Genomic DNA, 16,763 nt, shown 5'->3' with positions numbered 1-16,763 from the left:
AGAGATGAGGATGGGTATTGAAGGACATCGAGCCTCCTCTGCCTAAGCCCTAACAGAAAAATGTCTATCTCATTTCGTCTCCAGAGACTGCAGAGCTTGGGTCAATCATCACTGATTATTATGAAAATTTTCCTAAATAAGAGTTGAGAAAACCACATGATTTTATTTAAAAGTCCTTTGATCCTGCTAAACTTCTCATAAGCCAAACCAAACACCACACAATACATGGCTAGGTCCCGTCCACTACTGGAGAGAAAACAAAGGAATGGTCGGTTTCTTCACTGCCGTATTAAAATCCTGCTTTGAAAGAATACCAAAATAATCACGCAGTGCTTGGACGTAGGACAATATTCAGTTTTTAATTCTAGTTCATCATTTTCCCCAGAAAAGTCTTATTTTCTTTTTATGTGTTTTGTTAGAAAATTCCCCCCCGACAAATAATTGCCACTTTCTATGTGAGTTGAGATGGTTAGGGATCAAAGTGCCCCTCCCTCTTACTTTGTAACTATTCAAATAAGCCCAAAGAAAACAGGCCAGATCTGAGGGTGTCTTGCACCCAATTGTGAAGCCTTCTATCAAAGCCGTAAGTTCTTAGGCACGGACATTGCACCCAAACATCTTTTCTGTGCCTGCTTCTCTTTGCAACCGGTTCTCTGCTCTGCCTGGGGGTTCAGATTCAAGCTGATGCCTGCGCTGTGCAAAGCAGGGGCCGCCGGCTACAGCGTCCTGCCCGCCCCGGGATTGAGCAGGAGTCTGGTGTGCTGTGTGTGCATGAAAGCGCTCCACAGGAAAGCTCCTCTTGAAGGCTGTAGGATGAAGACGAGAACTAACGAACTTCTTGTGGCTTTTCCAGGCTGATTTAAAAAGCGAGATATTTGTCTTGGGTAAGCCTCCGCGTAGCCCAGTGATGTCTAGGAGATCCTGCAGCTCACCTGTCAGAGGGCTCAGCGGTTCCCACAGGGTAGGGACGGAACGCCCGCCTTGAGCCGGGGACCCTGGCCACACACGCACACCTTCCACAGGCTGGCTCTTCCTTACTTGTCCTTGCTGTCCTTTGCCAGTAACATAGGGTAGAGGTACCCTTGAGATGAAGTGACTGACTGTTGATGAGCATGATATCAGATCGACGTGAAAATCCTACCCTAAGCGTTTGCGAAATGTGCATCCCTTTCGTGTGTTTGTGTGCGTGCGCATGCGTGCGTGTGCGCGCGCCCCAATCCAGAAAGACATGACCAAATTCTCCACTAGATCTGTCTTCATCATCTCATGCTTCTGTGCCTGTGTTCTCTGGAAATCCTTGCTTTCCAGTCGTTGTCTTTAGTGCAAAGGATAAAACTACCGCCAATCATATAGTACTGAACTCTTGTGCTTCCGGTAATGTTTGCTTCTGTGTCATTCATTTTATTTGGATTTTTTTTTTTAATCTATAATCCTTGTTGCAAAATATCTTGTTGCTCTGGTGACGTGTGCTCCATTCACCCCGTGACCCTTTCTAAACCAACACTCCTCCTCTGGATTCCAGGTTCTCGCAGACTCAGGACAACAGCCTTCATTGGACTTAAAGGTCAATTACTTTTCCCTTTAACTGCTCAGTCCAATAAGATGGACAGTGCTTTACAATGAGTGGATTTTAAATGGTACTGTCAATTCTGCGGAAGGCAGGCCGCCAAGGGGCTTGGGAAGTTTCGTCTCTGCCTAAGCCAGCCCTTTCACCATTTCTATTTCGGTGGACCTGGTTTAACCTTACATGCTCTATTACATGACTGTGGATCTCCAAGTTCTTAAGGGCTGTTACAAAGAAAATTTCCACTTTTAAAAATGTAGAGACTTCTCTGTGTTTATGCCATTTTTGGACTTTGTGCTTTGCGTAATAAGACCTCGTTTTGTTTCTGAGGCAGAGACTTGTGTTGCCATAGAGAAAGAGGAATGTTGATTTGAAGAGCTTCTTAGACTCCACAGAAAGGGCTTTCCAGAGCCCAAAAAAAGTTTTTTCCATAATTAATATGGCCTTCCTCAAATTTCCCATGGGTCAGTGACATGGTATGCTTTAGGTCACCTTCAGTTTTTTTTTTGTTGCCAGACCTTTGCATTATGTATTTGTATGTTATATGTGCTTGTGTGGGACATAAATCTTCTATATACTCATTAGATTTATGCAAAGTTTGATTTAACTTCATAACTTAAGAAGGAAAAATAAACCTATAAGCATAAACATGATAGTGTTAAAAGGAAAATTTTGTTTAATTCTAGTTAGCAAGTACTACAACTAATAATTTTTCTGGGGGAAAAAATTGACTTAAAACTCTAGAACTACTTACAACTCTTTCAAATATTAGTATTTAAAGTAACAGTCAATCCTTATTTAAGAATTACTCAAAAGTAGATATAGGTAATCATCCAGAGACGGGTATGCAGAAGGACAGATAAATAGGTGGGTTTTAGACAAACTGTATCTGACTTTCTGAGATAGGGAAGTATATATTTCATTGATACCAGAGATTTTAGGAAATTTCAAATCAGCTTCCTGTAGGATCCGTGGTTTGTAATTTGGTTCTTTGAAAATTAGCATGTACTTAAAATCTGTCTCAAGGGTATTCATTTTTGACATTAAAAAAATAGCTACACTAAAAGAGAAAAAAATCATTGTTATGTTACCAAGGAGAAAGTTAAATATTTAGGCTTCCATGAAAACAGCATGATGCTCCATTGGGCTTCCTAAATTTTATTGTACTCTTAGGACTCATCAAGGTAAAACAAGCACGATGTAGTTCTCACCCAGAATTTTCAGCACAGTGTCTGTGATCTGTTCACTTGCGAACCACATTCAAAAATTCACAGTTCAGGGTATATTCCTCTAAATTAAACTGCTCCGAAGTTATGAGTAATAGAAATTCCTGAGTAGATAGTTAAAATAAAAATAATCATAGACCAAAAATTCTGGTGGCCAAAGAGTGACCCTTTCTCATGAATTTAAAATGTGGGATGAGGAAAACATGGTCAGAAAAAAAAACAAACAGGTGAGTATCAATCCCACGTCTCTCTGTGGTCTTTAAAATACCCTTTCAAAATGAATCCAGGCTGAAGGAAGGAACGTGGTGAGAGCTGACTAAAGGCATGTTGCTGCTCCTACTCACCATTAGGTGGCAACAGAGTGCAGATACATCACAGATCTCTTTCTCAAGGTTTGTGCCCATGGTTGTTAATACCAAGGGGAAAGGCAAAAGATAGTCCCCTAAGATAATAGGCTTGAGTATCTACACAGAACATAACCAACTACCTAAAGGGCAAAATAAAGATGCTTATTTTAACCCACTTAGGCCATCTATTCCATCATAGTAATCTTTTATGCAATAAAGAGTAAGAGTCAAAATATATCATTCTTTCTTCTTTTTACCTATTTGTGATACTAAAGAATCATCTTTGGGTTTTGGTGTATTGAGCTGTAAAATGAAAGTTGAGTTATTACTATTACTGTTTTTACATGACTGAGACACTTGAGAATTAGCCAATGTCAATTAAGGATGATGATGACACCCATAAAAAACTCAGGAAATATGTCAGTGGAAATGTGGATTCCTTTATGGATTACTTGAGAGGAAAAAATAAGTCTTAATCTTCATCTCAGCCAACTCCTTGATTTTAGAGATCAGGAAGTTTAGATGGGTATCCAAGGTTATATAGTCAATGCCAACACCAGAGACATAACTGTATCTATTAATGCCACTTAGTTCTCTAATGACCAAATATTTCTAAAATACTGTAATGGTCATCTTTCCTCACAATGGATTCCCAGCCGTACACACTCACATGGAAATGATTCCTGTTAAAGGTAAACTTAGAGATGTTCTAAAACTCACCTTTATAGTAAATAACTTCCAGGCTAATAAAAGCAGTGATAAATCCTGGCCTGAGAATGTGAAGACTATAGAACACTGGTGATTCGGGGGGAGAAAAGTAAAGGAGGGTCCTTTGAAGGGTAGGAAGGACAAGACAGAATGGGAGAGACGGGCGAAAGCAAAGACCTCACTGGCCGGCGTGTCCAGGAGCGCCAGCTCTCGAGACACAGAGGCCTGTGTGATGGGGGAGCCAGTTTCTATCGTTGTCAAAGGGACAACTCATCTAAATGATTTATGAGATGAGTAAAATTGAACTAAACTGGTAAAATTGTAATGACAATAACAAAATGGTGGTATACTGATTTTAAGAGTAGATTGTTTTATAGTAATAAACAATCTGATTTTTAAAGTTGTATTCACTTTTTAGCATAAGGAAACTATACTATCCAGGCTTTCACTGAGCCCTGGATGCCACACATAAAATTCAAATTTTTACCCAACTTAAAAGTATTAGAATGATTTAAATATTCAGGAATAAGCACACCGTTTTTAGAGCACAGTGAAATGTATTTTACAAAACATTTTCTCTTCAGGCAAGAACAAATAATATTTGTTATTTATAACTTTGTTATGTGCTGGAAATGTGCTGTGACTATTTTGGGGAGAGAACAGCACCTATCTTGATAAGTGATTGGAAATATGGTAGTTCAGGTATTTTTAAAGTTATATTTTTTTGTATACAGTATGTTTGAGTGACTAACATGAGCTTTTCAGTAGCGTGTAGCTCAAATGTACAATCTTTGGGCAGAAATTTTACTCCTGGAAATATGTTTTCAGAAACAGTTCAAAAGAAGAAAATAGTTCTTTGTATAAAATGTTCATAGCGTTGTTATCTATGATAATGAAAAAAGGCTATAACAATCTTAATTTCAAAACAAATAAAGAAACAAGAAAATGGCTCAGAACTAACCTGCATAAAACAGATATGTGAGGGAACGTTATTCTGCAGTAATTTAAAATAAAGAAGAATGGAACACTATTACAAAATATCAATGGCAATTAATACGTACTTCTTATTTTTGCATTCAAAGTTATATATGTAGATGACTGGATAAGACATTAAAGAAATATAATAGCACATATTTATAAATAACTTATATTTGCCTCTTTATATATTTAAATTGATTTAGTAATGTTAAATAACCTTAAAATGACTGAAAAAGAGCTTAGTCTTCATCTTTTTTAAATGGTATAGTTTATCATTTTAATAATAAATATATACATTGCTAGTAATTTGTATTGACTTACAGGAGTATTGTACTCTCTTAAGTCATACATGTGTCCAATCATTTTTATCTATTCTTTAGTCTTAAGTTCATATATTCCATGCACAGACTACTGAGTGAAATTTCTAAGAATACTGTTAACAACATTTCCAATTAAGACAAAGTTTAAAATTTCAGAAATGTAAGTACCTAGTCTTTTTAAGCTAGACAGCTTAAATGGAAAGAGAATGGATAAAGAATTTAGGAATTGAACAGATTAATACTCCCAGACTGAAAGGAACCCCAGAATTTCCCATCCAACCTTGGACCAGTGGGGTCTCTATGGACAATTTGTAGGAAAAAATTAGCCGGCCTGTCAGTAATCTACTCATAACTCTGGGGTTCAGGAACTGGCCCTAAGAACACGGATCTATCTAATAACTAATGCCATAGTCATCAAGGGGCCACTTGATAATAGCCATGCAGACTCCGATTTACCTCATTACCATGGTTTACCATGTAGCCATCATCTCGAAGAGAGTGCTTTTGAAACATGGTGTGAAAATTATAATATTTCCCCTTGAAAGGTAACATTAAGGTAGTCAGTATAAATGACATTGAGTTTACATATTTAACAAACATGTTAACTTTTATTCATTGCAATATTTATGTGGATATATGAGATGCTAAGGCTTGTCATTTCCAATATTATAAGTATCTATTACAGATACTGGTCTTGAAGCTTAGTTTAAAAAGAAAGGAAACTCTTTTGAGAGTTCAGTGCACTGAGAATTTCTACCAATATTTCTCTTCCAAGGTAAAATGTTACATGTTACCTGGATATTGTTTGTTGCATTATATTTAAAGTTCTCTGTTTTCTCTTTTTTAAAAATGCATGTGTTTTACCCACACTGAGAATAGAGTGTTCATCCAAATGTAGCACGAGATGTCTGACTAGTGATATTTTCATCTGTACTGTATGTGAAAATGTTGTGTGTGAAGGAAAATATATTAGAATGAATGTGGATACTTTGCTGTTGGACTAAATGCAGTTTATTTATTTATTTTTGCTTGTTTGAGAAAATGCTGAAGAATAAGGTTGTATGAAGATGTCCAGGCTTCCTGTTCTAGTGATTTGGTGTCTATGTTCTTGCTATATTCCTGGCCTTTGGAAAATCAATGGGACTAAACGCTGACTTTTCCTTAAAACTTGAGGCTAGATTGTAGCTATGTTCAAAACATCTGATCCTGGATTATTCTGAATTCATTTGAAGCACCCTTCCACATATTTTAATCATTAATCCTGTAGAAACCCTTTATTTGCTTTTTATTTCTTCCTCTTGGTTTTTTACAACAGGAAATACTAAATGTCAAGAAAAGTATCATGCCATTATCCAAATGATCTTTTAATTAGTGCCAGTTTAAACATTGATTACATTGAAAATCATTTCATTTCAGCCACAGCGTCCTGCGTTTACTCATGACAGCATTCAAGGTGGGGGGGAACCGTAAGTATTCTTCTTATCTTCTAGATTCTAGACTAACCTTGACCCGCACAACGGATGGTCGGTGCACCAAAGTAGAGGGCGGTCCAACTACCCAAGTGAAAGAGATCGCAGGAACGAACACGAGACCTCCTAGATAAAGAGGGGTTGCAAGTGCCCGTCTTTCAGAACAGAGAGAAGAAGCTAGTTTCTTTTTTTTTTTTTTTAAGATTTTATTTATTTATTATAGAGAGGGAAGACAGAGAGACAGAGTGAGAGAGAGAGAGAGAGAGAGAAGGGGAGGAGCAGGAAGCATCAACTCCCATATGTGCCTTGACCCGGGAAGCCAGGTTTTTGAACCAGCAACCTCAGCATTTCCAGGTTGATGCTTTATCCACTGCTCCACCACAGGTCAGGCAGAAGCTAGTTTCTAAAAGCCTGTGATTTGCCAAGAAGACTGATTTGTGCACTAAAGAAGCCTTCCAAAGCAGCAGTGATTTCTGAGATTTATGAATATCTCCATCTCTGTTCACTCACCATGTAGATTCGAGTAAACAACAGCTCTAAAGACACAGAAAAATCTCCTAACATTGTTTCTGCACATATTTAAAGAACAGGAAAGAACGCAACAGTAGACGTGACGTGAAAAATTAGTGACATCATTGCAAAGTTGCATTCTGAGAAGGATATTCAGAAAGGACAGTATGGAAATTTACACTTCCAAATGCCCTCTTCTTGCTGACACAAAAGTTAAATCCAGCTGAAGGGGTCAGGCATTGTCCTTAAGACGCCTATCTCGTGTGTCTTTTTCTGCTCCATTTTTGCCCGTGATGGATGGTCAGAGGTGATCAGCCTCCTATTGGCTAGTCCCCTGGAGGGATCAGAGGTGATCAGCCTCCTATTGGCTAGTCCCCTGGAGGGAGAGGCGGGCGTATCTGAGCACAAGCTGTGAGCCTCCAGCCACTCCCGAGGCCTCTGGCCCAGAGCAGAGCGGCCCGCCCGCCAGGGCCGGCATGGTGCCCGCATCACCAAGTGTCCCCTCATTTCGCGCAGACCTGACACTTAGCTAAAAGCGAGCCCTTCAGAAATTGCCTTTCCCCTGAGACCGGCTATCTCCGAGGACAACCAGAAGGTCCTGTTAAGAAAAAAACTGTGATAAAAACAAGTTAGAAATAAGAACCGTTCAAAGTCTCATTTAACTGGAAAAATTTTAAATATGACCTGTAATTCTAAAGTTTCGGTTTGTTTTCTTATTTACGCAAACGACAATAGGATCACATCACAAAAAAAATAAATTCCAGGGATGTTAAGGTTTACTGCATTACCAACAGATTATAATAACAGCTTTTAAGGATTTTTATGAATGAACAGGTACATTGTTTTATGTCATATGGAGTCCTCCTAATCGTAGTAATTTGAATGTTTATGAAACCACTGAGCTCACAGGTAAGAGAAGGCACATTCTCAAAGTCCTGCTTTGGACATTTTAAACCATTCTTTACTAAATTTCTATTTGATTACAACCGCAGTTAGTAGGATAATGGGATGTCAATCTCTTTCATTTAAAAAATCGGTTTTGAATGAAAATAGGGACATTTTATGTCGCTACAATTCAGAATTCTGGTGGAATGTGTTCTAGAGAAAGTCACAAGTTAGAGAAAGCTTCCAGTGTGGCCGGGCATTTCCTATTTAGAAGACAGATGTGTCTCTGAGACACCCCCCACCACCACCACCATCTTTCCAAATAGCGTTTTTCACTGTAGCCCGGCCACACCTCCAGTCGTGCAGCACTGACCACGAAAGCCAGATGAGGCAGGAGGCTTTCTGAAAGCTGTGTTTCTGTTTCCCTGTCACCCGCCCCTTCCTGTGGTCTAACTAAACCAGAAGGGCAAGTAAATTCTGACAGGCACTCTGGTTTTCATCACACCAAAGTGAAGTTGGGGTTCATGCCAGTTTTGGGTTTTTTTAGCTCTTGGGACCTTGAGATCCTTCAAGCAGCTGGGGTGTGTGGCCTTAAATAGGCCTGTCCCGGTGAGTGGCTGGAGCCGGGCCTGGGGGCAGCTGCAGCCCCAGAAGCTGCCGCAGAGAACCCGCATTTCCCAGCGGGAGAGGTGCCACGCAAGCCCATTGAGTTAGCAGCCAGGGATGAATGGTTCTCGCTCCCGCTCTGGTGTGACATGGGGAAAGGAACTCTGTCAAAATCAACTCCCACCTCCCACCCCCCACTGCCGGATACACAAAACATATCATCCCTTCCCATCAAGGGCCACGAAGTCAAATCCTTAAAGCAAACAACGAAATTATTTGACTTCTCCAATCAGAGCTGGCCCTATGCAAACATCCAAACTAAGTCGCGTTGGTATTCAATACCTCCCTGTCTTTTTTTTTTGCCACTGTTCTGAGACTGTGGCTACTTTTCTCTGTCCTTCTCCATAATCAGTATCCTCTCTCAACACATGACCCCAGAAGCCCCATCTCAAAGAGTACAAGCAGCTGGACAGTCTTACCAGGAGGACAAAATATAATATTAATGGGGAAGAACTCGCTAGTGTCGGAATTTCGGGCATTGGTCCCAAGCCAGGGAAGATGACGTTCTCTAGGAAAATATGGCAGGCACCACATCTTACCCCCCCTTCCCAGACACCCTCCACCCACCAAAGCCAACTTGATCCAGGTCCCCAATCTGATAGAGTTCATGGACAGAGAGGAAAGCCAGTGGAGCCGTGTCCCTGGTTTGTGACACGATGTTTGAGTCCAACTGATAGCGCAGTTTCGTTCTACCAAAATAGGACTTTCTGACTGAATGAAGGAATCAGAAATAAACCTTTCTTATTCTTGAGCAGTATTCAATATTGTCAACTTTTCAAAGTTGGCTTTAAACAGTCCAAAATGCTCTGAAATAGGTTCTTATTTCCTTACATTGGCAGAATTATATAACTGTTCAGAAAGAAGCAGAATTAATTTCACTGATTTTTTGAAATCCCCCTCACAATACTGAGAACCTTGAGAAGGGCTGTGAAGTTTTCTTAACTGCACATTCAATGGTTCTTGACCCCATCAGCTGCTAGAATTTGTGTCTTCACTTTTTGAAAATGCCAGTCCATGTTAATATGCATTAAAATGAAAGCTATTTTATTACCAAAAATTTAATGTCTGAATTTGTTACTGATTAATGTCACCAAAATATATGCTCTCAAAAAATTCAGAGAAACGAAAGTAGTAGCATTCTATCAGTAATTCTTCTTTACATAAAATTATTTTAAGAGAGGCTTTTTACATCAAACACAATTGCTCCGGGACCTTTTAAAAAGGAATTTATGCCTATAATCTGTCTACTCTGAGATTAGCTCAATGATAATTGATCATAGAATATATCCACTTCATTTCAACATCAGATTTTCATATTGTAATTCCTCAGGAAACACTGACTCAAACTATAAAAGTAAACTGCTTTCAAGAATTTTTCCTGGTGAAAAAAATAATAATATTCTCCTTTATAGTAGTACTTCCCACATAGTGATTTAGAAGACATATGTCTGAAACATTTTGTACATCTCAATTTAGAATCATTTGAAAATCCAACTTGCAAACTGCAATGATTTCTTTCTCATTATAGCTAGCTAACACAGCAACTCCTTGTTTCTAAATATCGCTGAATAAGGCACTTGGAGCTTCTTTAATATTCTGTACTATTATGTAATATCTGGAAGCTAGGTATCTATGACTGACCATTGAAATGTGGGTCTAACTTACAAAGGTTAAAATGTGTTTTTCCTACTCATGGATATGATCATCTTCCATGACTATTCCTCATTGCGAGTTTTGAAAGGCTACCAGAGTGATTAAATTCCCAGGAGAGTCTAAGTCGTTCTGTTTACATGCTTCCCCAAGACTTACAGTTGCCTAAAAGTATAACGTTAGTAAGAATAGAAATGTTAAAAGCAAAATTGATATTGTATATATTTTCTAGTTTCTCAAAGGTTTACAGATTTTTTTTAAATGCCTCCGTTTGTCCTGTTTAAGGTTTCAGGCTCTGTATAACTATACTCCTAGGAACGAAGACGAGTTGGAGCTCAGAGAAAGCGACGTCATTGACGTCATGGAAAAGTGTGACGATGGCTGGTTTGTGGGTAAGTGTGCGCTTCCTGTCAGAGACACTGGACCGTTTCACGTGTGCCTGTGTTTGCTCCCTTGCATGGCGTGACGTGACAGTCAGGCTCTGCTTGATTTCATAATGCCTTTGACTTCTCATACATTCTCATGCACTGTGCCATCCCAAGGCAACTGCGGTTTGAACATAGCACATAGTTTAATATTGACTGTTTCAGGAAGATGTGATTTTCGGCTAGCTTTATTTCCAGTTCAACTGGGAGAAGAGAATGTCATTAAACAGCACCAACTGGGAAAGACCAAGATCTAAGAACAATGACAAAAATGTTCCCTAGATAAGAAATATTAACCCTTTGAGCAGTACGAATGTTCACGTATGTCCTCGTGCCTTCTGACCATCCCGAGTATGATCATACAAAAATTTTTATTTTAAAAATGTTTACAGCAACATTATAAAAAGGCAAATGTATGTTCTTCTTGTTTCCATAAATCGGTTATCAGGCAAACATGATTTTAAGTTAATAAAACTGTAACTGGAACTAATTTCACTTAAAAAAAAATACCTCAGCCCTGACCGGTTGGCTCAGTGGTAGAGCGTCGGCCTGGCGTGCAGGAGTCCCGGGTTCACTTCCCGGCCAGGGCACACAGGAGAAGCGCCCATCTGCTTCTCCACCCCTCCCCCCCCTTCCTCTCTGTCTCTCTCTTCCCCTCCCGCAGCTGAGGCTCCATTGGAGCAAAGATGACCCGGGTGCTGGGGATGGCTCCTTGGCCTCTGCCCCAGGCGCTAGAGTGGCTCTGGTCGCGACAGAACAACGCCCCCTGGTGGGCAGAGCGTCGCCCCCTGGTGGGCGTGCCGGGTGGATCCTGGCCGGGCGCATGCGGGAGTCTGTCTGACTGTCTATCCCCGTTTCCAGCTTCAGAAAAATACAAAAAAAAAAAACCAAACCTCACTCCCTGGGATCAGCAAGCATGAAAAAAAAACTCACTGCTCAAAGGATTAATACTCTGTTCAGTAGAGAATGTTTGTTGTTAGCAGTGGGGCTCAATTTGAGAGAATAAGGTCAAGTGGATGGCTCACCCATTTACCAGTTCTGCTGTAGTTACCGTAAAAGTCCAGGGATTCATCTGAGCTTTAATCTGTGGAGGAGGTAGAGAAAAGTTCCATCTGCCCACTGAAAGGACAACCGCATTCTTACCATCTTAAAGGAAGACTGAAGTTTTCTGAGAGAACGTTTGTAGACAAGAGTAGCATATATCAGGACATAAAGGAAAGAGGGGAGAAAGAAATAAGGTCCTAGGAGGATGGAGGGGACAACAGAGGAAGGAAGGAGGGCTTTCTACAGACAGGCAACCGGTAGGGAAATAATAAAGGAGCCCCGCCACGTGGCAGCCACAGCCTCTGCCTCTGTTTCCTATGAATTTATCCTTAAAATCCACCACCCCGGCAGGGCGGTCCCCCTTCAGGTTGAGAGAGAAGCACAGTGCTCCATCCTAAGAGGCTGTGGCCCCCACAGATGGAACTGCTGACCCGGCCTTCCTAACGCCTCCCAGTGGCTTTCCTCTTCCCCGAACCCTGCAGGGCTTGCTCTCGCAGTGAAGCCTCGCAAAGGAAGAAATTCCCAGCCCGCGTACGTGAAATGATATTTCCTTGTTATTACCCCCCTTTCATCTATCGCTTCTATTCGCAGGAACCTCAAGAAGAACCAAATTCTTCGGTACTTTCCCTGGAAACTACGTCAAGAGGCTGTGAACCACGCCCCCTGCCGTGTAAGCCGCATTTCAGCGCCACGTCTGCATAACCTTGCCTGGAAGAGCCCCGCAGCCCCCGCCCCGCTGTCACGCCTTATGGTCTCCCATCGACATCGCCCACCGTCACCATCGCCACCTGCCCCAACACACCAGCAACGTACTGCCAGGGCCGTGGGGAGACAGGCAGACTTGTTCTGTGTGAAAGTGCATATTCCTGCTTTCTGCTCTGAACTGCAAAGTCTCTGTGCTGGGATCAGAAAGAAAACCGTCACACTTTTAAGTGAAGGGTTCAATAGTTGAGGCAAAATAATGAACGTGTCTGAAAAAGGCTCCTTGGTCCGCTTGGGAAGGTGTTCCTCCCCTCAGGCAACCAGGAGGTGTTTGTTACTGAAGACCATGGTGTGCATTTTCACACTCGTAGCTTGGCGGTATCTTTTCCTTTCACGAGTTTGCCTAGTGTCCTCGTTTACACGATATGACAACTGTACGTCAGCAATTGTTTGCCGGCACTTATATGTTGTAATGTGCACAGTGATGACAAAAACCTAAAGGAAGATAGGAAAGTTCATTCGGATGCGTGTGATTTGTGTTGATTGAATGTGAGTTTTCAACTAGCAGTCTTTTCCTGCAATTCTCTTGTACTTTTTAGAAGAAGTGCAGACAGTTCAGTAAATAAGAACTTTTGTTAATAATCATGAGAATTAAGAGGTTTTAGCTAGACTACAAAAAAATATTGTGTTGTAAAGTTGCATTGCTATTTTATATTAAAATGTAATAATCAGCATCATGAACAATGAGCTCTTAGTGTTTTATTTATCTGATAAAATTTAAATGAAAGCAGTGTTAGTGAGAGGTGCAAACAGTAATTCGAACATAGACACTTGAAAGTATCTGTAAGCAATATTCCTAGGTGAGATTTCACTGTGTGTGCACATAGACATCCGTGATTGTAGGAGAACAGACAATCTGTGTGATATGGTGTACATTTTAAGGAAGTGTAAAAGAATTCCCACACATTATTTTATAGAAATAGAGCCATTTAGAAGCATCACAAGTATTAAGGCTGGTTTTAGCAAGGATTATGATCAATACAGTTATTTTTACTATGATAATTATTTTTCTTCTATGGAACTCAGAATCCTGGCTACATTTGAGGACAGGAATATGTTGAGCCTGATTTTCCCGGTGTGTGTGAAATATTTCCTTGGAATGTATCAGGCACTTTTTAGAGGCAATGTTAAATCATTCAGGTTACCTTTCTGCCCTGAAGCAGAAATTTACAAGATGATATTGGAACCTGAAAGATTTAATGTGGTGAACAGTGCCTGAATTGCACACACCCTGAGAACTAGCTTTGTATTTCTTATGACTTTGCATAAGAACTATTCATATTTGGATCTTGAGCACCTTAAAGATAAAACTTTTTATGGCATTTCTTCTGTGGACAGTGATTGACCTTTTCACAATGTATGTAGACTCTACAATTTTTGTACATATGTTTGCTCTTTTTTTTGTACAGGCTATTTAGTTGTTGAGAAACCAAGGGGATTTCCTAATTTGGTCTTTATCCTTCACTTAAACTAAGCTAAAGATTACCCTTTCCATATCCCACCGATCATCAGCACGCCTTGATAGTGTCAGTCTGTGAAATAGCATTCATGCAAAAGTTTATGAACTTAAAAGATCTTAGCAGCCAAACTGAGATGTACATAAATACTGAGTACAGAGGAGTTTCAATAGGAAGAAGGTCCGAAAACATCTGTGAGTAGCCTACCTTGTTGACTGTCAAGTTCACAACCAGCTTTATATATATTTTAAAGGCCTTGGGTTTGAAATTAGGTCAACTGCATGCAGCTTTGCTGATAAATGAGTAATTACCTTCCATGCCATTGATGAGAAAAGACACCAATACCTTTTGCCTGTCATATTTAAGGAAAATTACTGTTTCTACTCTCTGTATCTGATTTTAAACGGAAAAATATTCATACCTGGCTTTCAGGTAATTGACTTTGAATTCTTACAAACAAAGGTCATTGTGTTTTTCTCGAATAGACATCTAATAAATTTTGCTTGGATGTATACTTCAGTCTTTCTTCTTGACATTTATCCTTAAGCAAATTGTGTGTTTTAATCCCAATTTGTTACATAAACTAGGAGAAAATTCATGTATTTGCTCTGTGTTCTCTGAAAGCTGTGTCTGCATCAGCTCAGGGAAGAAATATATTTCAAACCCACCACCAAATCCTGCTTGCTAAATACACCTTGGCTAAAAATTGCTCTTCTGCTACAGTAACACATCAAAATATTTTTAAATCTCCCTAGCCGGATAGCTCGGTTGGTTGAAGCATTGTCCCAAAGCACAGGGGTTGCCAGTTCAATCCCCAGTCAGGGCACGTACAGTAACAGATTGATGTATGTTCCCCCCCCCCTTCTTCTCTGCTAAAATCAGTAAATAAAAAAAAATTAAAATCTTTCTGCTTTATAAACAGCTATTTTTTCTAAGGGGAATTTAATTACAAGAAGGGGTAAGCGTTTTCCCAATTCAACTAGCTTAAAATTTAAGGTACTTGCCCTAAAAGCATTATCACCCCTGGCATTTAGACTCACATGATACCCATAAGTTTTCAGTGAATTACAAGTTACATGTGGCAGTTGGGTATCATTTATTTTTCCCACGCAAAGAGTAGATAGATAGCCAGCTAGTTCTCCCGGGATCCCTTCGAAGATATCTGGGTCTCTTTGGCTCTGTGTGTTTCAACCCTCTGCCACATCTATTGTGCACAAATTCAGAAACACTTACATTCCTCGGTGGGCAATTCAGTTACCAAAGATGTCACATTGCTTAACCTCAATACTCACCCTGGACCGCTCTATTCCACCACATAACTCCACTATCTATCAGCTTTCCACTTTTACTAATACACACTTATATTAGGACTTCCTCTTTGTGAGGACTATGCCCCATGTTCTTTTGCTCCTGTCTCCATCAGACCCTCTCTGGGCGTTTGAACGACGTACATCTGAATCCCGTGATGGGAGACGCAGGTCTGTGCACTCGGGTCGCTTCCCACTTCTCCCTTTGGGTGAATCTGTTGTGAAACAGCCTGCACCCTAGGAATAAAAATCTGGGATGGCGAAACCCATGCATCAAAACCTAGATTTCGGCCCTGGCCGGTTGGCTCAGCGGTAGAGCGTCGGCCTGGCATGCGGGGGACCCGGGTTCAATTCCCGGCCAGGGCACATAGGAGAGGCGCCCATTTGCTTCTCCACCCCCTCTTTCCTCTCTGTCTCTCTCTTCCCCTCCCGCAGCCAAGGCTCCATTGGAGCAAAGATGGCCTGGGCGCTGGGGATGGCTCCTTGGCCTCTGCCCCAGGCGCTAGAGTGGCTCTGGTCGCGGCAGAGCGACGCCCCAGAGGGGCAGAGCGTCGCCCCCTGGTGGGCGTGCCGGGTGGATCCCGGTCGGGCGCATGCGGGAGTCTGTCTGACTGTCTCTCCCCGTTTCCAGCTTCAGAAAAAAAAAAAAAAACACCTAGATTTCCTTGTCCCACCCGAGACTGGCTTACTCGTGCCTTTCTGTGACACCTGCTGAGGGACAGTGCAGCTCCACCTCAGCCCTGAGCTCAGGAAGCCCCTCCCCAGATGGCGCTGGGCCCGGGCTCCTGTCCCAGCCGTCCAGGCACTGTTGTGGGGTCCAGAAGGCCGCAGCCACGGAGACCCTCCTGCCACGCTCCTCACTGTACACGCCAGGATTCAGGGCAGAATAGTGAATTTTTTTTTCCTTGCTTCCGAACTGATGCTATTAATAACTGATTGTACTTGATTATATGCCAATGCACACTCATCATAACACACCAAAAATTACTCAATGCATCTCATTTATGTCCCTGAGAACTGCCACAGTAGGTGGCGTTGGATCCACTGTGGTGAACACAATAACATGAGGCCTGTGAAGCGCTGTGTCTGTCTCTTCACCAGTTTCCACCTGCTCACATCGGTGCATGAACTGGCCATGCAGGTCAGTCACCAGGAAGGGTCCTCTGATACTTCATGTGCCGAGCTTCAATCCTTCCTGCAGCTGTGCCCTCACTAAAAACAGGCATGCTCGTTTCTGAGCAGATGGAAAGCAGACAGAACCTGCTAGAGTGACTGTCTCATTCCATGATCATTCACTGCTCCAGCTCTCTCTCCGCTTACTGATCTGTGTATGTGGCCTGATCATTTCTTCCTATTGTTTTCCAGTCTTTAAAGAGTCATTGGATCAGATAGACTATGCAGTCTGTCAGCTTCCAAGAGCTCATTCATTTAAGGATTTCATCCTC

General features: G+C 41.2%; 1 protein-coding gene across 17 annotated transcripts in view; it reads left to right on the top strand.

Annotated features, from left to right (window-relative positions):
• Window positions 1-14,525, top strand: part of SORBS2 (sorbin and SH3 domain containing 2) — a 130,608-nt gene extending 116,083 nt beyond the window's left edge. For 16 of the 17 annotated variants that reach the window (XM_066380191.1, XM_066380201.1, XM_066380189.1 and 13 more), the window contains 3 exons: window positions 6,560-6,609; window positions 10,609-10,715; window positions 12,384-14,525. In XM_066380191.1, coding sequence (XP_066236288.1) covers window positions 6,560-6,609; window positions 10,609-10,715; window positions 12,384-12,445 — 219 coding nt within the window. In that variant the 3' untranslated portion in view covers window positions 12,446-14,525. Of the gene's footprint in view, window positions 1-853; window positions 962-6,559; window positions 6,610-10,608; window positions 10,716-12,383 lie in introns of all 17 variants that reach the window. The other variant, XM_066380185.1, reaches the window with a different exon arrangement.
• Window positions 14,526-16,763: the final 2,238 nt, after the last annotated feature.

Source organism: Saccopteryx leptura, chromosome 4, assembly GCF_036850995.1.
Source record: "Saccopteryx leptura isolate mSacLep1 chromosome 4, mSacLep1_pri_phased_curated, whole genome shotgun sequence".
Lineage (NCBI taxonomy): Eukaryota > Metazoa > Chordata > Mammalia > Chiroptera > Emballonuridae > Saccopteryx > Saccopteryx leptura.
Note: the sequence above shows the minus strand (reverse complement) of the source record. Positions and strands in the feature narration are given on the sequence as shown.